Source organism: Carcharhinus amblyrhynchos, chromosome 14, assembly GCF_965287045.1.
Source record: "Carcharhinus amblyrhynchos chromosome 14, sCarAmb.v2.hapA, whole genome shotgun sequence".
Lineage (NCBI taxonomy): Eukaryota > Metazoa > Chordata > Chondrichthyes > Carcharhiniformes > Carcharhinidae > Carcharhinus > Carcharhinus amblyrhynchos.
In genome coordinates, this window is record NC_137337.1 from 25,011,673 (window position 1) to 25,038,140 (window position 26,468).

Here is a 26,468-nt window from a genome sequence, read left to right on the forward strand (position 1 = left end):
ATCCTAGGATACTTTGGGAGGCAAGGGATGAGATTGCAGAGCCTTTAGCTTTGATCTTTGAGTCCTCACTGTCCACGGGGATAGTGCCAGAGGACTGGAGAGTGGCAAATGTTGTTCCCCTCTTCAAGAAAGGAAATAGGAATGACCCTGGTAATTATAGGCCAGTTAGTCTTTCTTCAGTGGTCAGTAAGTTAATGGAAAGGGTCCTGAGAGATAGGATTTATGATCATTTGGAAAGATGCAGTTTAATCTGGTATAGTCAGCACAGTTTTGTGAGGGGTAAGTCCTGCCTCTCAAATTTGATTGAATTCTTTGAGGAGATAACTAAGTGTGTGGATGAAGATAGAGCAGTTGATGTCATGTACATGGATTTTAGTAAGGCGTTTTGATAAGGTTCCCCATGATAGGCTCATGAAGAAAGTAAGAATGTGTGGGATAGAAGGAAATTTGGCCGATTTTGGATAAGCAACTGGTTGTATCATTAGAACACAGTAAAAAGTCTGACAACACCAGGTTTTAGTCCAACCTATTTATTTGATAATATACTCACAAGCTTTCGAGGGACACCCTCTTCGTCAGGTGAATGGAGAGTTCTGGCCTCAGACAGAGCATATAAAGCACAGACAGTTTAGAGATTACTGATTAGAATGCGAATCTTTACACCTAACCTGCTGTTCAAGACCTGAACAGTTCGACAGTCACCAGGCAAGACTGTTCCCTTCCTGTTGGCGAACACTTCAGTGGTCACGGGCATTCAGCCTCTGACCTTCAGGTAAGCATTCTCCAAGGCGGCCTTCATGACACACGACAGCGCAGAGTCGCTGAACAGAGACTGATAGCCAAGTTCCGCACACATGAGGACGGTCTCAACAGGGATCTTGGGTTCATGTCGCACTATCTGTAACCCCCGTGACTTGCCTGGGTTTGCAAAACCTCACTTACTGTACTGTCTGGAGACAATACACATCTCTTTAAACTGTGATCAGTGCTCCTTCCACTCACATTATCAGCCACTTCAGGTCTTGAACAGCAGGTTAGGTGTAAAGATTCGCATTCTAATCAGTAATCTCTAAACTGTCTGTGCTTTATATGCTCTGTCTGAGGCCAGAACTCTCCATTCACCTGACGAAGAGGGTGTCCCTTGAAAGCTTGTGAGTATATTATCAAATAAATAGGTTGGACTAAAACCTGGTGTTGTCAGACTTTTTACTGTGTTTACGCCAGTCCAACGCCGGCATACCCACATCATGTATCATTAGAAGACAGAGGGTGGTGGTGGAAGGAAAATTTTCAGACTGGAGGCCTGTTACCAGTGGTGTACCACAGAGGTCAGTGCTGGGTCCTCTGCTATTTGTGATTTTTATCAATGACTTAGAGGGGGCTGAAGAGTGGGTTAGTAAATTTGCTGATGACACCAAGATTGGTGGAGTAATGGATGAGGTGGAGGGCTCTCGCAGGCTGCAAAGAGATATTGATAGGATGCAGAACTAGGCCGAGAAATGGCAGATGGAGTTTAACCCTGATAAATGTGAGGTGATTCATTTTGGTAGGACAAACTTGAATGCAGATTACAAGGTCAACAGCGGGGTTTTAAGGAATATGGAAGAACAGCGAGATCTTGGGGTTCATATCCACAGATCTCTGAAGGTTGCCACTCAAGTGGATAGCACCGTCAAGAAGGCTTATAGTGTGTTAACGCTTACTACCGGGGGTTTGAGTTTAAGATCCGTGGGGTTATGCTGCAACTATACCAGACGTTGGTGAGACCACATTTGGAATATTGTGTTCAGTTCTGGTCACTTCGCTATAAGAAGGATGTGGAGAGAGTGCAGAGGAGATTTACCAGGATGCTGCCTGGTTTGGAAGGTGGGTCTTAGGAGGGAAGGTTGAGGGAGCTGGGGCTTTTCTCTTTGGAGCAGAGGAGAATGAGAGGTGACTTAAGAGGTTTATAAGATGAGGGGGATTGATAGAGTGGACGTTCAGACACTATTTCCTTGGATGGATGTAGCTGTTCCTAAGGGGCATAACTATAAGGTTCATGGAGGGAGATGTAAAAGGGATGTCTGAGGTAGATTCTTTATTCAGAGAGTGGTTGGGGTGTGGAATAGACTGCCTGCTGTGATAGCAGAGTCGGACACTTTAGGAACTTTCAAGAGATTATTGGATAGGCACATGGAGCACACCAGAATAATATGGAGGGGATAGCTTGATCTTGGGATTGGACATGGCTCGGTACAACATTGAGGGCCGAAGGGCCTGTACTGTGCTGTAATGTTCTATGTTGTAACTTCCAGGTCGTGCAATTCTATGATGCCCTTGTTCTTCTAGATAGTTGTGAATTTGGAAGGTGGTTTCTAAGTAGCCTTGGTGAGTTGCTGCAGTGTATCTTGTAGCTGGGACCACCTGCCAGTGTCGGTAGTGGATGTGGTGTCAATCAAGTGGGATGCTTTGTCCTGGATGGCATCAAGCTTCTTGTATTGTTGGGGCTGCACTCGTTCAGGCAAGTGGAATGTATTCCATCACACGACTGACTTGTGCCTTATAGATGGTAAACAGGCTTTAGGAAGTCAGGAGATGAGTACAGGCCCAGGATTCTGACTTCTGACCTGCTGTTGTAAAAACAGTGTTTAAGTGGCTAGTCCAATTCAGTATTGGATCAATGGTAACCCCCATTGATGTTTAATGCCTTTGTATCTTAAGGGGCGATGTTTAGATTCTCCTTTGTTGGAAGTGGTCATTGCCTGACACTTGTGTGGTGTGAATGTTACTTATCACATGTCAGCCCAAACCTGGATATAGTCCAAGTCATGCTACATTTGGACATGAACTGTATCTGAGGAGTTATGATTCGTGCTAAATGTTGTGCAATCAGCAGCAAAGTCCTACTTTTTATGTACAGGATATAACACCCGGCAATTTTCCACATCGCTGGACAAGTGGCAGTGTTGTAGCTGTACTGGAACAGCAGCTTGGCCAGGGGTGCGACAGATTATTGAGTATAAGTCCTTAGTGCTATTGCCAAAATGTTGTCAGGGTCCACATCCTCTGCGGTATCCAGTGCCTTCAGCCGTTTCTTGATGTTGCGTGAATTGAATTGGCTGAAAACTGCATACTGGGGAGGCAGAGATGGATCATTCATATGGCATTTCTGGCTGAAGATTGCAGGTTGGCTCTGGAACATGCAACAAACAGATTATAGCAAAACAGAAAATGCAGGAAAAACCCAGCAATCTGAGAAACTGTTAATGTCCAAACAAATCATATGGACTTGAAATATTCATTTGGCCTTTCTCTCCACAGATGCTGCCAGACCTGACTTTTTCTAGTATTTTGTTTTCATTTTGGAATTCCAGCATCTGCAGTATTCTTTTATTTTGGAGAATGGGCTGTACCAGACCTGGTATTATGCAATGAGAGAGAATTATGGTAAATTCATAGTAAGGGCACCCTAGATAGGAACGATCATAAAATGTTAAATTTTCCATTCCATTTGAGGGAGAGATGAATGGGTCGAAGAATAGTATTTTAAACTTAAAGATAATTATGAGGGCATGAAAATAAAACTTGCTAAAGTAAACTGGGAAATTCGGTTAAGGAACAAGTCAATGGAGATAGTGAGATATTTCAGAATTTGCAAGGGGAAGACCCACCATCCGTGGTTAATTAAAGTTGAAGACAGTACCAAACTAAACAAAAGGCTGTTGGTAAGTCAGAACATTAGACAGAATATAGAGAACAGCAAAGAATAATGAAAAGACTAATGAGGAGAGAAACACTAAGAGAGAAAGCTAGCTAGAAATATAAAGAATGATATACAGATTTCTATACATGAATAAGAAAGAGGTTAACAAAGAAAAGCATTGGTCCCGTAGAAAGTGAGTCTGGGGAATTAATAACGGAAAGTAGAGATGGCTGCTTGATTAAACAAGTATTTTCTGCCTGTCTTCACTGTAGAGGATACAAGTAATATCCCAGAAAAAGCTGTAAGTCAGGAAATGAGGGGGAGGAACTCAAGAAAATTATAATCACCAGTGGTGTTGAGCAAATTGTTGGAGTTGCAGGCTGGCAAATCTCTAGGTCCTGATGTATTTCATCCTAGTGTCATAAAAGAAATGGCTAGTGAGATGGTTGGATTTAATTTTCCAAAATTCCATTGATTCAGTGAAGGTTCTATTGGATTGGGAAAGAGCAAATGTAGCTCCTTATACCTGAAAAGGGAGGAAGACGGGATGAAACTATAGGCCATTTAGCTTAACAGGCAAATGTTAGAAGCTGTTATTAAATTTGTTTATGGCAGGGTACTTAGAAAACGATCAGGCAAAATCCACATGGTTTTGTGAAAAGAAAATCATGTTGGACCAAATTATGGGCCTCCTTGAAGGAGGCTCATATGCTGCAGATAAAAGGGATGTACTCTGGGATTTCCAGAAGCAGTTGATAAGGTGCCACATCAAAGGTAATTGCACAAAATGAAAGTTCATGATGTAGGGGTAACATACTGGCATAGAATGTTGGCGGCTAGCTAAGAAGGAACAGTTGGGGTTTTTTCTGGTTGCAGGACATGACAAATGGTATGCCACGGATTAGTGCTGGGGCCTCAACTGTTTAGAATTTATATAAATTATTTGGATGAAGGTAGTGAAAGTGAGGCTACTAATTTTGCTGATGACACAAAATAAGTTGAGGATGTCAGGAGGCTACAAAGAAAGGTAGGTAAAGATCTGGCAAATGATTATAATGTGGGTAAATATGAAATTGTCAATTTTGGCAGGAATAAAAAGAAACCTATTGTCTAAAAGATTATAGAGTTCTGAGTTGCAGAGGGATCTGAGTGTCCTAGTGCTTGAATCACAAAAGGCTAGAATGCAGTTGCAGTAAGTAATTAGGAAAGTTAACAAAATGCTTTTTTTTTATTGTGAGGGGAATTGAATAAAAAAGTAGGGAGGTTTGAAAATGTGAGAAGTTTGGAAAAGGTTTCTTGACTCATACAAGGGATGGGTGGGTCACCTGATGAGAAAAGTTGGACAAGCTAGACTTGTTAAGAGTTTAACTGGAGTTTAGAGGAGTAAAAAGGTGACTAGATTAAAATCTTTAAAATCCTGAGGGGTGTTGACAAGGTGGATATGGAGAGATTGTTTCTCTTGTGGGAGAATCTAAAACTAGAGGTCAGTGTTTAAAAATAAGGATTTGCCTATTTAAAACACGATATGGAGAAAGGTTGTGTCTTTGGAACTCCCTTCCTCAAAAGGCAGTGGATGCCACCTTTGAATACTTTTAAGGGAGAGCTAGATAGATTATTGATAGGCAAGGAGGTCTCAAGTTATGGGCATTGGCAGGAATGTGCAGATGAGGCCACAATTTGATCAGCTGTGACCTTATTATTTGAATGGTGAAGCATGCTCAAGGAACTGAGTGGCCAACTGCTGCTTCTGGTTTCTATGTTCCTATGCCATTGGTATGTGAAACTCTGTTCCCTAGAGAATGGTCAAGGCAGACTCATTGAACATTTTAAAGGTTGAATTAGATTCCTGATTGTCAAGGTAGTTAAAGAGTAAAGATAAAGTCACTGTAGTCCCAGATGACCAGCTGGTATGGGAATTGAACCCGTGCTGTTGGCATTGTTCTTTACCACAAACCAGCCTTCCAACTAATTGAATTAAAGGGATTAGTGGATATGAAGGAAAGGCATTGAGGCAACAATTGGATCAGCTCAAAGGGCTGAATGGATTACTTCTCTTAATTCATATGTTTGTATGTTTTCTGAATCATAATATTGAATGTCCTCCAAAGCACCAGCATGAATTTTTTGCTTCTTACTTTTTCTAGCAGACTCAATTGATCAGAATTATTTTTTGGCTCACTGCTAAGAAAATCTTTTGATTAGTAGGACTATATTTCATTAGTACCATTGGAGATTTAAAATCTAGTAATTGCATGTGTTTTGTGTTTTCTCCATTTGAAGGAGAAAGTAATGCGGTGATTTAGAGGTTAAAAACTCAGTGCTTTTACATTGATCGTAAAATACAGGGCAGTACGTTAGTGATGAAGGGAAGATGTTCACCACTGAATTGGAAGCTGCTCAAAGATTTAGTGGGGACACTGATATCTGCTGTTGACGTAACTTTCAATCTGGCGCCATCTGCAGGGGACCTGTGTCAGGCAGCAGAAGTGATGCCAGCCAGCAGACTGAGCAGATTCTGAGCAATTCTCAGAACAAGGAAGTAAAAGTTATTGATTATTCACTTGTAATCATTTTTATAGAAAGTGAAATAACGATTGGAATCACACATTGCATGAAGGTTGAAACTGAAATATCATGAGGAAAACAAGGAATGAAGAGAATGATATGTAAAATTGGTTTCTGAGATCCAGAGATGTTGTTTAGTAACTGATTTAATTAGTTATTAATAGCTCAGTTGCACCTCATTCAACAGAACTCTTTACAGCAACATCTGTGCATTAAAAAGTTGACGTTCATATTCAGCCATTGAATGGGTTGTTTGCATCTGTGAAGATTGTCATGATGAGAAGGCGTGAAAAGAATGGTTTCTCTTTTCTGTTTTAAAAAAATGGACAAAGGCTCACTCATCAATCTCCTCAAATGTGATACTCCTTGCATTGTATGAGCATTCAGCCAAGCCAAGCCAAGACAAAGGACTGCTAGATGAGACATCTATACCAACCAACTCTGGACAAAGGCAGAGCCATTGGAACTCATTTTCAACATTATGCTCTTGAAAAACGGCAGGATTGAACAAGGGTCCTGAAAGGCCATGTTAGCTGTACGGCTCAACTCAAAACCACCGTGACATGACTGAGGCGTAAGTTGTTTGAGTTGCTTCAGGTTGTGTCTTCAGATGTGACTTAACTCCAAAAGAGAACACTGGACTGCAGGCCAGCAGCCTGCCCCTGAACTCCATCTCTCTCTGTCGGCTCTTCAAAAAGAATCCTGTATTTTTTTCTACAGGGTGAACTAATTCCCAGAATGCAAGGATACTTTGCTGCATCTTCCACTGCCTCAAACCAGAATTCTTGGACAAAGTCCTGAAATTCTGCTCAACAAAGCCACCTGTAAGAACCTTTTGGCTTACTGAACTCTACTCACGTGAATTAATGTACTACCTTTGATTCCTATTTTAAGTAACTTGCATTCTGTCTTTCCCTTTCTCTGCCTTTCTATTTTGTATACTTGTGAGCATGAATGTGTGTCATGATCCATCTCTGGTTTTGAATGTGTTAATAAGTTCTAGTTTTGTTTCACATTAAAGAAGTTGCTGTGGGGTTACTGTTAACATTGGACCCCATAAACCACGGTTTGGGAAACACATCACAGCCCATTTCAGCCAAGGGAATGATATTAAGGGAAACAAATTAAAATTACTATTTTCTTGGATGAAAGAGGAGAATAATAATAATTCAACCCATCTCATCCGAATGTTATAATAATTGCGACAATGCACCCTGTGGAGTAGCAGGATGTTACTGACAGCAGCTTCCAAATTTCCGTACTTAGTTCTGCGTGGATGTCAGAACTAACTGACAGTGTGATACAATATTGGCAAACATTGACAGTTTCACAGTCATTACAGCAGCAAACTCGGGTCGGTGCATTTCTTAATCTATGAACTGAGTCAACTGTTAATATTCAAATTCAGTTGAGTATTGGAATATATATTGTATTGTCTATAAAGGTTACACGTTATTTTTCTTTGAGACTGAAGAAAAAAATTGATCTGAAAAATTTTGATCTTCAAATTATCTTTTTAAAGAACTTAACATTGTAATTTATTTCCTTGTAGGTTCAAGCATACAATGATGTGCAGCTCTCTCCAAAACTAAGGACCAGTCAAATGATGCAAGCCACTGAAAATGTGTTTTTTACCAGAAAGCCTAATGTCAGCAGTACAAATCTTGAGAATAACTTTGCTAGTCTGACAAACTCCGGTAAGATGTTATTTGAGATTTGCTGGTATTTTAAAATCACAAGGGAAAATTAGATAATTTTTAAATGTTGCCACTTTCTCTTATTTTCTGGGGCTCATTATTTCCATGCTATTTGATTTCATTACTTGATTTCCCCAGGTTCATAATGGAGCTTCTTTATCCACCCATCAATCTTTGTCTTCCTGAACAATTGCAACAATTCTTGAAATAAACCCTTGCATGAAACAGCACGTCGTTACATAGGTTGTCAGTACCAATCTTGTGTCTAACCTAAATCAGCCCAAGCTCATTGAAGATTAAATTCAATAGCAAAAGATTAAATTCATTTCATTTGTTTGGTAATTCTGTTTATTTTTGTTCATGGCTATACAAGATATAGTCTAGAACATGCTTCAGGACAATGAGGCTGTTGAGCAACATGTAAAAATTAGGGCGTTATGAGTAGTGGGAATTGATCTGAAATGGAACACATTTGGGTGTTGAATAATTTTCACGTGCTTATAATAGTGCATTTGATTGTGTTAATTAACTTGGTATGTTAGCTTAGTTTTGTGATGTAGTGATTTTTGTAACAATGTGTAACTTTGATGATATAATGAAGGGTCAGAAATTGTTTTTCACCCTGAAGATGGAAAGCCTATCTGGATTTAGAAATTGATTTTTTTTTCTTTTTTACCAGTGGGCCCAATTTAAACAAAAAATTGATGAATTAAGCAAATACATACTGCTGTAATTACTAAAAAAAAGAGCAGAACTGCTTAACAGATGGCTGCTGACTCATAATATCTAATTATTTCAATAGCCAAATGGAAATAACTTGGATCAAACAGCTATGTTAGAAAGTAATCAGTACACTCACTGATCTGTATAGTGATCAGGGAAAGTGTAACTGGGAAGTACTAACCAATGACAGTGCTTTTTTTAATCACTTCATGGGAAATGAGCATCATTGGTGAGATCAGCATTTGTTCCCATCCTTAAATGATCTTGGGAAGGTAGTGGTGAGTCTTGAACTGCTGCAAATAATCCAGTGTAGATACACCCACATTGATGTTAGGAAAGGTGGTCCATGTTTTTGTTCTAGCAACATTTAAGGAACAGTACTTAGGTTCCAAATAAGGATGGTGTGTGGCTTGGAGGGAAACTTGCAGGTGGCGATGTTCCTATGAGTCTGCTGTCTGTTTGCCCTCTAGGTGGTTGTGATCACAGGTTTGGAAGGTGCTGTTCAGGAGGCTTGGTGAGTTGCTTATTGCATCTTGTAGATGGTGTACACTGCTGCATTGTGCATGAGTGGTGGAGGGAGCGAATGTTTAAGGTGGTAAATTGGGTGCTAATCAAGCAAGCTGCTTAGTTGTCTAGTTTCTTGAATAATGCTAATAAAAGGGATGGAAAACGGCTGCAGAATTCCAAGGTGCAGAGGGATCTGGGTGTTGTGCATGAGTTTCAAAAAGTTAGTTATAGTGAAGTCAGAAACTGGCCCTGGCAGAACCCAACCTGAGCATTGAGAAGTTTATTGCTCTGAAAGTGCCATTTGATAGTACAATCAGCAATACATTTCATCACTTTGCTGATGATCAAGAGTAGACTAACGGGGCATTAATTGGTTGGATTGGATTTGTCCTGATTTCTGAGGACTGGACGTACCTGTGCAATTTTCTGCATTGTTGTGTTAAGACCAGAGGACGAGCAGAATTAGGCTACTTGGCCCATTGAGTCTGCTCTGCCATTCAATCATGGCTGATGTTTTTCTCATCCCCATTCTCCTGTGTTTTCCCCATAACCTCTGATCCCATTATTAATCAAGGCAGGCTCGAAGGACTAGATGCCTACTCCTCCTATTTGTTATGTTCTAGAACCTATCTATCTCTGTCTTAAAGGCACTCAATGACCTGGCCTCCAGCCTTCTGTGGCAAAGTGTCCCACAGATTCACCACTCTCTGGCTGAAGAAATTCTTCCTCATCTCTGTTTCAAAGGATCGTCCCTATAGCCTGAGGTTACACCCTCTGGTTCAAGTTTTTCCTGCTAGTGGAAACATCCTTTCCACGTCCACTGTATCCAGGCCTTGCAGTATCCTGTAAGTTTCAATAAGATCCCCCCCCTCCTCCTTCTAAACTCCAAGTACAGAACCACAGTCCTCAAAACATTCCTTATACGACATGCCGTTCATTCCAGGGATCATTCTTGTGAACCTCCTCTGAACCCTTTCTTCAACACAGGGCCCAAAACTGCTCACAATATTCTAAATGGGGATTGACCAGAGCCTTATACAGCCTCAGAAGTACATCCCTGCTCTTGTATTCTAGCCCCTTTGACTTGAATGTTAACGTTGCATTTGCCTTCCTGACTGCTGTAAATGCCAATTTTGTAGCTGTACTGGAAAAACCTGGGTTAGGGTACAGCTAGAGCACAAGATTGTGGGTTATGTAACTGATGAACACAAATGAGGCCACTTCTAATTGTGGAGATCGAGGTGTTGCACTGGAAAGGGCCAACTAGACTGTGTCATACCTAAAGGAGGAGTAAGGAAATTAATAAGGAATTCCAAATGCCTGTTCTGGTAATTTAGCCATTGAAGATTGGGCATGTCAAGGATCAGATTTTCTTGTGACTTTCATACAGTCCTATGTGTATATCCTCTGATGTGCCATCCTTTCTTTGTCTTTGTTTCTGGTATGGTGGGTTATTTGCTTTTTCTGTGGTCTGCTCTGCACTTCAGTAAGATCATGGCTGATCGAATTGTGGCCTCAGCTGTACTCTCCAATCTGCCACCCATGATTGTGACTCAAATCGGGCTTGAATATATTCAGTGACCTAGTATCAGTTGTCCAGCCATGAACTCTTAATGATTAACCACTCAGAGAACAGATTCCTTCTCACCATCTTAATTTTTAATTTTAATGAGGCCCCTTATTTTTAACTTGCAACCTCTATTCTACTGAGTGGAAACATTCTCTCGACATCAAACAGCCCTCAGAATCTTGCACGTTTCAATAAGATCACCTCTAATTCTTTTGAACTCCAATGAGTGTATAGGCCCAAATTTCTTGACCTTTCCTCGTAAGACAACCCATTCATCCCTGGAATCACCCAGCGAATCTTCTCTGAACTGCCTCCAATGTAAATAAATCCCTCCTCAAATAAGGAGAACAAAACTATGCAATACTCCAGACATTGTCTCACCAATGTCCTGTGTAGCCAGACTTTGTTATTTTTATACCCCATTGCTCCTTGTAATAAAGACAAGCATTCTCAAAATATTAGGTGCAGCAAGTATTTAGGGATGAGCAATAAATACAAGTGATGTCCACATCCCATGAATTGAGAAAAGTTTTATTTTACATAGGGTGAAAATAGTATTTCAAACTTCAAGTAAATTTTGCTCCATGTTTAAATTGTCAGCATTGGTTGATAGTGGAATTAGACTACTAATGTGGGATTCATCAGCACAGTGGTTTAAGAAAAACATCAGGTGGACCAACCAGCCAGAGGCCAGAGGAGACCTGGCAGTAGCTGCTGTTGTTATCAAGATGATATTTAACCAACACACACACACACACACACACACACACACCCCGAATAGTATCTGTGCTTGAACAGGCACTCTCCCCTTAACTTGGACCTCAAACTTCCAAGTAATGTTTTGAGACTGAAAATTGACCAGCCAAAATATAACTATAGCACGAAGGTAGAGGCTGAGTACTCTGATGAGGTGCTCACCTTTTGACTTCTCCGTCTATCATCTGCACTCTTCAAATCAGGAGTGCTAGTCATCCAAGTGGATGGGTGCAGCCATAACCCCACACAACTCAAAACCGACCTGCTGTGATCTAAAACAGGTCTCCATCATCGTGGGTGGGCATGAAGTGCGGCTTTGCTAATGTTATCCACACCTATAGAAACAAAAAATTCCATTTGTTGACTTACTGCACTATATATTCTTGTAAATGACTAGTCTGCGCAAAAGTAATGTTGAAAGTACAGTGGAGTTTTAATAAAATAACATTTAACTGGACAATATATAAAAATTGGTTAAAGTGATGATCTTGAGCTAAGTGAAAGGAGTAAATTTATTTTTAAAAAGCTGTCTCTTCCAAGGATTTTGATGTTCAATTCTGTTACATGAAAGCTGTTGAATGCAAAATTGATGACGTGAGTTTAATATCCTAATGCTGCATGAAATCCTAGGTAAAAGGTGAAGATCAGTTGGATACAAACATTGTATTGTATCCTGAGCCATGTTTTTTTTACCCTGACTTTTCAGCAGACTGAAAAATGCTCAACTGATTAAGTAAACAGCTAAAGTTACTTAGAAATGTTGTAGGACAAAACATAGAATAGTTGAATAAATCCCAAAGGTATTTTCTTTGACTTAATTTACAAAATGAAGGCACTAAATTTAAATCTGCAGCTTTTTTCCCCCTATGGCAACGTCCTGTTTGGCTAAGGGACCTGTGATTGCTGCTACAGAAACCTTTTTATTCTTTACTTTATAGGAGAAGGATCAATTAAAAAGAACTTTCAGTGCTTCAAGTTCATCTTATGTTACAGTACCACCATTATGGGCCATGCTCTTTTTTTCCCTGATGTGATTGACCAATTATGACTTATTGTCCCACAAAGCCAACTGATGCTATGAAACATTAATGATTTTCATAGAAACAGAAACCCTGCAGTGCAGAAGGTCATTTGGCCCATCGAGTCTGCACCGAGAATCCCACCCAAGCGCTATCCCTGCAACCCCACATATTTACCCTGCTTATACCCTTAACATGCATCCCAGGACACTAAGGGGCAATTTAGCATGGCCAATCAACCTAACCTGCATGTCTTTGAATTGTGGGAGGAAACCAGAGGAAACCCACGCAGACATGGGGAGAACGTGCAAACTCCTAAGCCAGGAATTGAACCTGGTCACTGGAGCTGTGAAGCAGCAATGCTAACCATTGTGCCACCATGCCACCCCATTTCATCATTATATGCTGCAAGAGGATATAATATTTTTGTGAATGAACCCAAAGCAACTAGAATTAAGTTTTTTGTACAATGGCAGTGATTTCCGTGAGGAAAAACTTGTGCTGTTGATTTAGTCACTGTATATGTACTTTGTAGCGTTATAGTGCTCAATTCTCTCTGAAATGTGAATGTGTAATTAATATGCAGAGAGTAAGAGATGTGTCGGGTTTTGGAAAGCCAAAACAATAATATTGTATTCAGGTGAGGTCATAAATCATAGGAATAAAAATGTTATGTACCTGGAGATTATTGCATTATATTTAAGTTCTCATTTTTGTATGCTTCAAATTTGTTTCTCATTACTATTGAATCATTATCAAGTTTTTTTGTATCTTGTAGAAAAAGAATCTGTTCTATTGTTTTTAGACCCGTAAAATTGAATAATATTTGGAGCCAACTTAAAATTAGTTAAGTTAAACCTAGTCCCATAATTTTGCAGTATAACCTAACAATTTTAAGATGATTTTACCATTTTATTGGTGCAAGTTGTGACAATCCATAAACTGTTGTGGCAACAGTTTAAGAGACCTAAGCTTTATTATTGTGATTTGTGACATCATCAGTACACATTGCATTGTTTGGGGCTTCTTGTACACCATAGAATCATAGAACCCTACAGTGCAGAAAGAGGCCCTTCAGCCCATCAAGTCTGCACCGACCACAATCCCACCCAGGCCCTACCCATATGTCTCATATTTTACCCACTAATCGCTCTAACCTACAGATTTTAGCATGGCCAATCAACCTAATATCTTTGGACTGTGGTAGGAAACCAGAGCACCCAGAGGAAACCCCCACACACGAGGAGAACATGCTAACTCCACACAGACAGTGACCCAAGCCAGGAATCGAACCCAGGACCCTGGAGCTGTGAAGCAGCAGTGCTAACCACTGTGCTACCGTGCAGTCCCATATCTTTCATTCTCTTTACATTAGTTGTATCTGCTCAAGTTAGATAAAAATCCAATATGCTTTTAGCAACAAGTGCTTCAAAGTGCATTGAAAAACTATTATGGCATGAATGAAAGGTGTTCTTCTTGTGAAACAAATACTGACTGTTGAATGTGCATTCATTTGTATGTTGCCAAGCAACCTGTGCATCAGTAGTGATATGGAATGTGCCGGAAGTGCAGTCTAGCATAGCTACAATCACAGCATGTAACAGCAGTAGAGTACTGTAGTAATAAATTGTTTCAGCTGTTACCTGTCCTCAATCTTACACAACCATACAATACATAATGTGTCAGGTAATGTCACAAGGACGCTGGTGCATCAGCCTGCTTATTTTTATGATAATTCTGCCAATAACCAGAAAAAAGCTTGAAAAAGAATAGTGTGACTGCTAAAACAGAAAATGCTGGAAAATCTCAACTGGAATGACATCATTTGTGGAGAGTCAGGATCATTCTCTCTCCACAAATGTGTCAGATGTGCTGAGATTTTTCAGCATTTTCTGTTTTCGTTTCCGATTCCAGCTTCTGCAGGATTTTGCCTTTAAGGTTGGTCTGTCAAGTCAAAGAAAACCCAAGCTTACATGTTACTGAATCTGTCAGGCCCTGGGGCTATGGAGAAATTGGGATCTTTCGTGTTCTAGGAGGAGGAAGACGAAGATGATCCGATCCCACCAGTGCACTGGCCTCACAAATGATGGGTCTGCTCCAGCCAACTTTGAACAAAGACAGTCTTCGCAGGTCTTAATCTCTTATGGTATCAATGGCATAAGCACTAACTGTTCTAACACACTGGTTTCAGCAAGAGAGCCTTCCTTAACAACCAAAAGCCAGTGTTTTCTAGACCAAAAGAAATGCTGACTTCAATTAAACATGTCAAGATTCCATCCATGAGAATATACCTCCTTAGCTCCACATTGAGGAGTAGTGGTGAGAAGTGTGTCATATGTGAGTCTTTCTCTTGCACCCCCTTCCCACAAAAGCTGCAGTATCTTATTGTCAGTGGAACTGAACTCCAGTAATTAAGGCTTTGATCTTGCATGAGAACAGAAATCTAGGCAATAGCATGTGTCTACCAGCAAGCTGGTGCAGCCAAAAGAACTCTGGCCCTCATCGTAAACTAGTGGAACCTTTTAACTCATGCCTGCAGACTAACTGACTGTGTGCCTTTGCCCCGTTGTGGCAGTCTGCTCTTGAAAGACAGATCACCCTACAATAGTCAAACTTCTCTAAATTATGACGCGTGTTTCTGTGGGTACCTGTACCTGACTGGAAATGGATGGGCATGCAAGGAATTGAGGTAGTTTAAATTGAGCCTTCCCCATTCGCGGCATTAATACTTAGCTGGCTTGCATTAAATTGAGCCTTCCTCTGTCTGTGGCAATCATGCTGAGCTAGCTTTCATTGGCAGAAGAGGTTCCCCATGAGCTCTGCACATTTTATACATAAAGAATTTGATTTATTATTGTCATATGTATTACTATACAGTGAAAAGCTTTGTTTCTTGTATGCTGTACAAACAGAGCGTTACCATACACGAGAAGAAAAGGAAAGAGTGCAGAATGTAGTGTTACAGTCATAGCTAGGATGTAGAGAAAGAATAAAGGTTTAGAAGTGTAGAACAAGAGTAAAAGATAGAATTAGAAAGTATGCTGGGCACAGCTTTCAAGAAGTTGCTTTGCTCCGGTGCCATCTAACAGTGTGGAATAGACACCCAAGCAACCAAGTGTAGGGCAAAATGAACTTTGTGCTACCTTCCATTGTCCTCTCACTGTAGCAGGTGTATTTGACTGGAATGGGAAACAGCATCTGATCCTTGCTGATTCTTTCTCAGGGTGCTTTGAACTTATCACTTACCAGACATTAAGGGCATTACAGTAATTTGGGAATTGAAGAGATATTTTGCTGTGCATGATATTCCACAATGACTAATGACAGACAATGCCAGGCAGTTTGTGTCCTGGGAGTTCAAAGAACACACAGAATATGTTACAAGCAGCCCCCTTTATACATAATCAGATGGCTTAGCAGAGCATGCAGTGGTTCAGGAAAGCAACACCTCAAAAATGATTGACAATGTGAGACTTATGCTGCATTGTTCAATCTACGCAACCTGTGCTCACCAGCATAGAATGTTCTCCAGTCACAGCAGGACCATTGTCCTTGTTGCCAACCCCTGCTGCAGCCTGAAGTGGGTATGAATGCAAAGAAAGCTGTTGTGAAACCGTGGCAAAGAGAAGAGCTACTACAATAGCAATCCTCACCAAACTCCTGTCTCTGAAGCCAAGCCAGATGGTCAGAATGCAAACTTTGCATTGTTATGACAAAATGATTGCACAGCCATGCTCCCCAACCCAACAGCTACATGTTGCCTCAGATGGTGCCATGTATGTCAGAAATCAATGTCATCTGTTTCAGATACCTGAACAAGCCCAGTTAAGTGTCACAGAGACTGATACTGCAATCCATCCCTCCCACACGAGCTGAGACAGAAGCCCTTCCTGCTGCCAGTGTAACAAAACTCTGCAGCTACCGTGCCCAACCCAAGCTTGCCTGGTGCTATCTGCCATGTAGATAACCTGGCAGCCTCCCAGAGTAAGCCAATTTGTGTGACTAAAGTTCAAGGAGCTAAGTAGACCAAACCCCAGGTTTAAGGACTATGTACCAACCAAAATATATAATGTGCTGTTTCTGGAAAAAGTGGGAAAAGGGGGTGCGAAAGATTTGGGCTTTGCACCAGTTTCCGTTCCAGTTCACGTTCTGTGCATTCAAGTTGTCCTTTTTAACTGCCGTTCTTTATACTATTGTTTTCATGCAGTTACAGATTGTCCTAACTAAATTGGGGAAGATGTAGAATGTGCATTCAGGTATATTGCTAAGCAACCTGTGCATTGGTAGTGATATGGAATGTGGAAGAGGGTGCTGGAAGTGCACTCTCTGCAATTGCAGCATACAAGATCAGTAGAGTATTACAATAATAAACTGTTTAGGCTTTTATCTGTGTCCTCAATCACATGCAATCAACATAAACTGCTGACTTTATATAAAATAAAAAGTCACTTAGTTTGATTTTTGGTTCAGTTATAGAAATTTATTTCATATTTTTCTGCTTACCAATTTAGTTTTTGGAATCAACAGACTTTAGTGATAAAATATGTAAGGTGTTATAATTCCATTTTAAACTGACTATGATGGTTTTGAATCTTAAAATGAAAATAGTAATGGCACGAAGTTATTTGTGTGTACTTGTACTTCAGAGGTAGCCACAGGGCTTACTTCCACACTGAGAAAGTACTCTCTCTTTTGCTTAATTCTGTGACCATATCAGATACTGAGTAAGTTTGCATACCAGAGGTATAATTTGGCTGTGGATATTGCTGCCTTTATTATTGAAACATACTTTTCAAATCAGTGTTTGTTTAGTGTTTGAATTTGGTCTACACAATTGTGGCCGTCTATAGAACAGTACAATGATTTCCATACTTTTTGTTCATTTTGATCTGTTAATCTTTGTGAAAGAAAATAAAGATTGCATTTCCATTGTAACTTCCATGCTGCTTTGATCCTAGCTGATGTTAGTACTGGACGAATCCAATCCCAGGATAGAATCTGGCTTGATAGTTCCAAACATTTATGTTCCTGTTTAGATACATGGATGAACTCAAAGGACTGACAATGAACTTTTAACAAAAGAATAAAGCATTTATTCAACAAAAGTTTAACTATATCATACTACTCCTTCACCTCAGCTTTACCTTGTATAGATATATGCAGAATTGTAAGGATCTCACAAATTACAAAATCTATCTAAATCCTCTTATGTTCCCAATAAGTTCATGTAAACCAATAGACAAACTGATCAAACACACTACACTCTGAAATCAAGTGATAGATGCCACCTAAACAACTTCTATAGATTTCTCATCAATTTCCTCCTCACTCCCAGATGCTTGTCTCACTGGGCCAACTGGTCTCACAGAATTTGACATGAGGGCTTCCAATCTCTACCGTCAAAGAATCTGTCTTGATATCTTCTCCCAAACCACGCTTTCTCGCGTGGCCTTTACCAAAGATCCAGGATTTCAGCCTCCTCTGCCTAGATCACCACGTGCATTCAAACTTCCATACAATCTCTGGTACACTTTTGCTTCATAGACTGAAGCAAGGTGTCACCCATGATATTTGTCTTTTCGTATAGCCTATTTCAAATCTGATTTCTGCAGCCAGAAATTCTTCATTTCAGTGCCCTTTTTCTGCTTTTTATTTGAATTCCCCTAAGCAAGGCCTGGCCCAGATTTCTGTCCTTCATTCTCCTGACTTAGCTTTCTTCCTCATATTATTTTGCCCCATTCTCTGGTTTCCGGGACTTTTGTTCTTTTTGGGAAATCTATCTGCAGTTCCCTGCCTTGTGTCCAGCTTGTCCTTACACTAACTTGCAACTAATCCAAAGTTCGTTCTTTCCCTGGGTGGCCCCTGGTTGCTAAGCAACGGCCTGTTTTTCTTCAAATCTTGTTTGCTTTCATGTTGTAAGTTCTCATACCAGGTGTCTGAACCAAACTGAAGTAATTAACCCTTTGAAATACAGAAACGCAAAATTAAACTGAAATCTATATTTTATTTCTAATACTCTCAGTTACAAATATAAATAATTTAGAATTACTACTATTGCCTGACAATGTACTGGTACTTTTTTTTCAAGCCAAGTATGTACTACTTGAAGTGCAGTCACTGGTGTGATGTAGGAAACACAACAGCCAGTGTGTAAACAACAAGCTCTCAGAAACAATGTGATAGTGATCAGGTAATCTGTTTTATGATGTTGATTGAGGAACAAATATTGTCCATGACACTGGGGATAACTCACCTGTTGTTCTTTTGAAATAGCATCAAAAGTTCTTTTATATCTTCCTGAGAGACATTAGCGTGCCGGACTAAAATTTCAAGTTACATTACTAGACCCCAACCGTTTTTCTATTTTGGCATGAGGATAGAATGCTTCACTCCAGGAGTAATTCTGCTGACAAATTAGGGACCTTTTATAGTAAAACTTATTTAATTCAGTTTAAATATACGTAAAATATGAAGCAGCTTAACTATTAACAGTTGAACAATATGTAAAAACAATTTAAAATTTAATTTCTAGCTAATATCTGTTTCAGTTCCAAATAAGTAACATTCCTCTTACAAACTTAAAGACTACTTTAAATACAGTTAGTGACCATAAATGTACTTGTTATAATTTGTGTAGACATAAGAACATAAGAAATAGGAGCAGGAATAGGCCATCCAGCCCTTCGAGCCTGCCCCGCCATTCAATAAGATCATGGCTGATCTGTCGTGGCTCAGTTCCACATTCCCGCCCTCTCCCCATAACCCTTAATCCCCTCGCTTATCAAAAACCCATCAACCCGCGTCTTAAAAATATTTAGCGAGGCAGCCTCCACCACCTCAACGGGCAGAGAATTCCAGAGACTCACCACCCTTTGAGTGAAGAAGTTCCTCCTCAACTCCGTTCTAAACCGCCCCCCCTTTATCTTGAGGCTGTGCCCCCTAGTCCTACTGTCCTTTCTGAGCGGGAAGAGTCTCTCCACCTCTATCCTATCCATCCCATTCATCATCTTATGTGTCTCAATGAGATCTCCCCTCATTCTTCTAAACTCTAACGAGTATAAGCCTAGTTTATTCAGCCTCTCCTCATAGCTCAACCCCCTCAACTCCGGTATCAGCCTAGTAAACCTCCTCTGCACTCCCTCCAAGGCCAAAATATCCTTGCGTAAGTACGGCGCCCAAAACTGCACACAGTACTCCAGCTGCGGCCTCACCAATGCCCTATACAGCCGCAGCAAGACCTCCCTACTTTTATATTCAATCCCCCTCGCTATGAAGGCCAGCATCCCATTAGCCTTCCTGACCACCTGCTGCACCTGCAGGCTGGGTTTTTGCGACTCGTGCACAAGGACCCCGAGGTCCCTCTGCACCGTTGCCTGCTGCAGTTTTTCGCCACGTAAGTAATAGTCCTTCCTACCATTATTCCTACCAAAGTGGACCACCTCGCACTTGCCAACATTAAATTCCATTTGCCAGTTCCTGGCCCATTCACCCAGCCTATCTAGATCCTTCTGCAGACTCTCCACACCCTCCACACAATTTGCCGTTCCACCAATCTTGGTGTCATCAGCAAATTTCGACACCGTACAGTCCTAAAGCTTTGAGAATTTCAAAACAGCTTGTGATACAGTCTTCAAACAAACCCCAGCCAGAACTAAAAAGCTGTTTCTCTGCTACAGACCTAACTCTTCCCATTAACCTCATCATGTGACCCTGCCTATCTAAACCCACATTCCATTGCTTTAATCAAAAGCCTCGGGAATTTTTTTTTGTAAAGAAGTCTTTTAAATCTATCTTGAGTAAACGCTGCAGAGCAAAAATAAGTAATTATGCTGCTCTCCCAGCAACTGACGTAGATGCTGGCAGACACACCGGCTGCCTGAAGAAAAAGCTGAATTTAAACAGTCCCCTTTAACAGGAAAAAAAATTATGTATGTTTATTTATATTAATTGCATGTGCATCATCAGAGAGAGCAGATGAAGTCTCCTTCGACAGAGCAACAACCTCTCAGTTTGCAATATCTTTGTTCTCAAATCCTGGAACCTTGAGACACAAATGAATGATACCACTGAGCCATGGCTCTCTCATTTTTATGAAATACACATTAGCAGGCAAAGCTGTTTTAATGTAATTCCTGGGTTAATCCAATTTTAAAAATGTATTGCAATGTACTGTAAAACTAGTGACCCTCATTTGTATCTGTAGAAGCAGTGCTGTATTTTGCTTGAAAATGTAACATCCTTACGATATCTTTTGTAATGAATTTGAAATAGATTAATATATTGTGAATTTACAATGTACTTGTATGTATTCTTTGACATACTTTAAAATTGTGGGCAAAGGAAAAGTTGATCAAGGTGTTCTGAGATTTCCTCTTATGGTGGGGACGGGGGGAAGGTAGGTGACTAGAAGATGAGTTAGCTAACCCAAGTTATTACGAATAAATTGCAACAAAAACTCCATACATCTTTGAAATATTAAATGCAAATTAAATAGGCACTTCTTTAGACACTAATGTGATGATCTCAGAGCCAAGCTATGTGATAAGCAACAGGAAATACAACTGGCAATGAATGAGCTGCCAATCTCAAGCTGAATGGTGAAAATGTATCTACGTGCTGAACTGAAAAAATGCTTTGATCTGAGTGATCTGAATTCTTTAAAGAAACCAAGCTTCACTTCAAATGAATCATATCTAGACAATCTTTATTTCTCATGTTTGTCTATCTGCCTGCAACTACTTTAAGTATTGTCTAGAGCTTCAAATAAGTTGCCAAAACTAGATAATTTAATGTCATTGACGAGAAGGTTGTAACAGATCAATTTTCATACCATTACCAAATAGTTTTCTAGGATTTTGTAGTGTCAATTACTAGAGGGCATAGGTTTAACAGGAATGTACGAGGCAAGTTTCTTTTACAGAGGGTGATGGGTGCCTGGAACTTGCTGCTGGGGGAGATATTGAAAGCAGATACGATAGTGACTTCTAAGAGGCATCTTGACAAATATATGAATAAGATGGGAATAAAGGGATATGGTCCTTGGAAGGGTAGGTGGTTTTAGTTCAGTTGGCAGCATGGTTGGTGCAGGCTTGGAGGAGCGAAGGGCCAGTTCCTGTGCTGTAATGTTCTTTGTTCTTAATAACACAAATCCAATTGGTTTGAGCACTAAGTCTTTGTGGGAAAAGACTTCGTGACTAAGACTTTGTGGGAAAAATTCTCTCTGTCCAGACATGTGGGATATGGAAAGCTGGACCTCCAGGAATGGTGTGATCTGAAATGTAAATGAGCTACGTGCTGATTTTAACTGGAAGTCACTACAACAATGAGCTATTCAAATATCCTAAGTGCTTCCTTGCCTGATGTTCTAAAATGCATCCGATGCAAAAAAAAGTTAGTTCATCTTCCTTGCTCTGTAAAGGTCAGAAGTGAAATGTAGTTATTAGGGTGATCAAATCAGAAAGATACACCCACTGTATAGATTGAAAAATCAGAAAATGACCTACAAGTATTTTAATGTGGAGATTTTGCAAATTACTATGCCTTTGTTTTAGTAATATTCATCAAAAGTTAGATAATCTTTTATTTCCCCTTCATTAGTCTCTTTCTGGTGGTGTATGTAGTAAAAGCAAGTGTCGGTATGATTAAATGGCACTAAATTGTGATGAAGTTCCTGTTTCAAAGACACTGCTGAAACAAAGTGTGCTAATAATTGACATGTTAGCTGAAAATGTAACTTAGGTATGCAAATCTAAATAACTGACCCCAAATGTTTCTTTCCTGTGTGCAGAGGGAGCATTTTCCTCATCCTCTATACATGAGGAGGTTTGGTTCACCAGTTCTTTGTCTCAGTAAACTGTTTCTGTTCCTTTTCGAGATGTTGTAGAAAAACCCTTTCAGTAGTAGCCACGGTTGCCTTTCCTACAAGATAGCACACTCTATTCTACAAAGATACATTAAGAAACTAACTTCATGTCAAATGTTCTCAGGCAGTGCTTGTTACATTACTGGCTTGATATACTCATCTTAAATAAAAAATTTCTAGATGGATTATGGAGAATAGAATAACTAATTAACAAACAGGAAAACTAAATTGTTCTACTGTGCGTATGTAGAATTTTAAACCAAGTTTGGCTAATTGATTGGTGGGGATGGAGGAAATCATCAAAATCCCATGGGTGCTGGAAATCTGAAATCCAAACTGAAAATGCTGGCGGCATCTGTGGCGAGAGAAACAGTTAATGTTTAGAATCTGTTTGATTCTTCAGAGCTTTGGAGAAAAGCACTTCTGATGGGATTGAAAATGGGTAACTTGTCCAAACTAGATAATTTAATTTCATTGACGAGAAGGTTATAACAGATCAATTTTCATACTAGTACCAAGTAGTTTTTTAGGATTTTAATACTTTTGATAGTTTTTACTTACTGAAATTGCTTTTGTCTGAACTGTTAATCTCACTTTGAGTGTCATTCTTGCAAATTTCTGTGAATTAATGGTATTAGGGAAAAAGCATTAAAAGAAAAAGAATATAAATAATTTCCAACCTACAAGTTTATTGATTAGTGTCACAAGTAGGCTTGCATTAACACAGCAATGAAGTTGCTGTGAAAATCCCCTAGTCGCTACATTCCGGTGCTTATTCAGGTATGCTGAGGGGAGAATTTAGCATGGCCAATGCACTTAACCAGCACGTCTTTCGGACTGTGGGAGGAAATTGGAGCACGTGGAGGAAACCCACACAAACCTGAGAACGTGCAAATCCCGCACATAGTAATCAAAAATGGGAATCAAGCTTGTACTTCTATTGCACAATCTTAGGATGTCCCAACGTGCATTACAGCCGAGTACATTTGAAGTGTAGTTGCTTTTGTGATGGCTGGCCAATATATATAAAACAACACATCATGTCATGTAAAATGAACAATACTGAGACATCCACGTATATTTTCACCAAAAGGACAAATTTCTTCAAATGAAGGGTATATTTACTGGTTGAGGGAGAGAATACTGTCATAGATTTTTCAAATCATCACTATATCAAATACCTGCATTAGAACATGAAAAACTAAATCAATCATCGCTTTAACTTGTTTACGTACAATATTGATGAAATGAAACTTTCTTCTATTGAGAGTTGCCCAGTGAAAGTAAACATGACATTTGTTGCCTTAATCATATCAAATCATCATGGTGAAAAAGAATTATGCTACATTAACAAAAGTAGTATGGGTATTCTGGGCAAGACCAGGCTTGATTTTAGTAATAGTGCATTGTCTTATAGATGGATTTACTCTGTGATTTCGATGGATGGTAATGTTGAATTTGTTACAGTCTTAATAGTTAGCTTTTACTTAAGATAGTCCTGTATATTAAAGCTATTTGAAAGTACAGTTGTGTGGTTTTTAATTGGACAGTATCATTCTGAATAATAAGCTGCTGCTAATTTACTTTATTTAAAAATGTGTGCTGAAACCACTGCCACAATTCAGTGGATGCAGTGAAAACAAAAATGTGTATTCTCAATGCAGTGCTAGTTGACCAAAAAGACAATTAGAATATAGTAGACGTGCAAGTTAGAGGTAACTTGCTGAGAGAATTGCAGTCTAAATAACCAAGAGCATTGAAAAACATTTTAGTGAGTCAGTTTTAAACTAATAGCACATGTTAATGGTGCAGGTTGTACGGTTAAATAAAAGCTATAATGAGCATATAAGCAGGAGATGATAATTCAGACTTGATCCACCATATAATTAGATCATGGTGATCTGTCACTCAGTTTATTCAGATTTATCTATCTGTGTTCCACGTTCCTTGATGCCTTTGCCTAATTCAAAATCTTAACGATCTCAGGCGTCCAAGTTTCAATGCCCACAGTATTTTGGGGGGCAATTAGTTCAATACTTGCAGTATCATTTGTATGACAATATGCTTCCTAAATTCAATTTGGAATGTCCTACTGCTAAATGTAAGACCTTTATCTGCTTTCTGAATTCCTTCCCATTCCTCACCTGTCAAGAGGAAACAGTTTCTCTGTATCTACTCTACCGAATCCTTTTTGTCATTTTAAACACCTAGACTAGATCATTCCACAACCATCTAATTTCCAGGAATAGAAACAAAGTTTAAGCAACTCAATGACATAATTGAACTTTTGAGCTGCAATATAATCTGATGTACATATCCAAAGCCTGTTTCTAAAATGAACCTCTTTTTAAAAAAAAAATTTGGGGTAAATTTAAAAATATGTAAAACTACTTTAGAGGGGGCCTGATGTAAGCTTTGTGGAATTGAAGCATCATTTCTTCTTCTGAATTTTAACTCCCTTGCGATATCGGCCAACATTAACTCTTTCTACTATTTAAGCAGACATAGCCAATTTACAGCCACCATATTTTTAAATTTGCTCTCAAGAATTAATTTTTTAGAGGTTCATTTTAGAAACAAGACTTGATAGTCAGCTATTGGCCATATGCATGTCAGGCTCCTGTTTTCATTTGCTAAAATCCATCCTTCCTTGGATTTTGCAAAGAAAAGTGGTATAAGGAGAGGGCGAGGACATATATTAAAGCATTGCTGAGGAAAGAGATTTTCTATCTTCCACTCATCATGACAAATTCAAAAGAATATCAATTGTATAGGGAACAGTTTGTACTGCGTGAGAGAGTGCTGATTTGTTAGCAAGTGGACTCTGACAGAGACAGTGCCTTGGAAGAATGTACATGGGAACATTTATCAGCTAAGTCTTTGTTTAAATTCAAACAAGGTAGGTGGCTATGATTGGTCAGTGCATTGCCATGGGGAATGAATCGGGGAGTACCAATCATCCTCCAGGCCATTCTCCTTATCTTCTAAATACAGGATATTTTTTGCAGAAGCATGATGGTAAGATCTTTGCTGGCATGATTTCTTAGCCAGGGAATGATATATCATGATGAATGCTTTTTCTTTAAATAAATCCCAAAAAAAATTCAATTTAAGTTTTCAAAAAAAGTGAACTTATTTCTGTTGAATAATGGAATTGAAATGGGAGCATCCATTTTATTACTTTGACAAGTACAATGATTTAATCTTAAGGATTCCAGTCTCAATTTGCAATAGAAAAAAATTCTATAATCACTAAAAATAATGTTATTTTTATCACTAGGCTTTGGAGAACCACTTCAGTCTCAACCTTTAATCAGGAGGATACCATTTGGCTCCTCCAGAATGTTAAATACACAAAGTCATAGTGTGGACTCTGATCTACAATTTTTAGGAAATGGAAAACATGACAAAGGTATCCATTATTTATTAATCACTAATTAGTTTAAATTTTTTTAATAGTTACTGTGCTACCCTAATGTGGCATTCTACCTCTAATATGTGACAAACGAGTATCATATTAAGGAGTTAATATGATGTAAACCATAAAGCTATAAAACAGCATATTCTTGGAAATTGTAATGACTTTAGACCATCTTATTTTTTGATTAAAATTAGATGATTCAACAAGTATTGATACTGTAGATTGATTTTACTGTCTGATGCAGTGCACTATGATATCCATAATGTGTTATAAGTGACACCTTCTTTAAGTGTCAAATGTTTAACATAATCGTTCAGTGAGGTAGCTATTTATAACTTTGAGAATACTATTTGCATACAGAGCCATATCTGAACTGGAACAAGTATTCAAAGATAGAGTAATAGCTGAGTTGAGTAATTTTATGAAAACTTTTTTTAATCCAATGAAGGAGTCAACAAAACAGACTTGCATTTGTATATGCTTTGCATGAACTCTGGATGCTCTACAGTCAATGAAATTTTTTTTGAAGTGTAAGCACTTGTAGAACCTTGAGTCAGAGGCAACTGTGCTAAACTTAAATGAGCATAATTAAAAGGAATGAGGGCAGAGTTGTTTGGAGCAGACTGGGGTAGGATTTAGCAGAAATGACGGTTGATCAGCACTTGC

The 26,468-nt window shown here is 39.3% G+C and overlaps 1 protein-coding gene across 1 annotated transcript in view; it reads left to right on the plus strand.

Moving 5' to 3' along the window:
- togaram1 (TOG array regulator of axonemal microtubules 1) overlaps positions 1–26,468 on the plus strand; it is a 103,237-nt gene that overhangs the window by 18,662 nt on the left and 58,107 nt on the right. Inside the window, 2 exon segments of the mRNA XM_080202454.1 lie at positions 7,800–7,944; positions 25,662–25,793. Coding sequence (XP_080058580.1) covers positions 7,800–7,944; positions 25,662–25,793 — 277 coding nt within the window.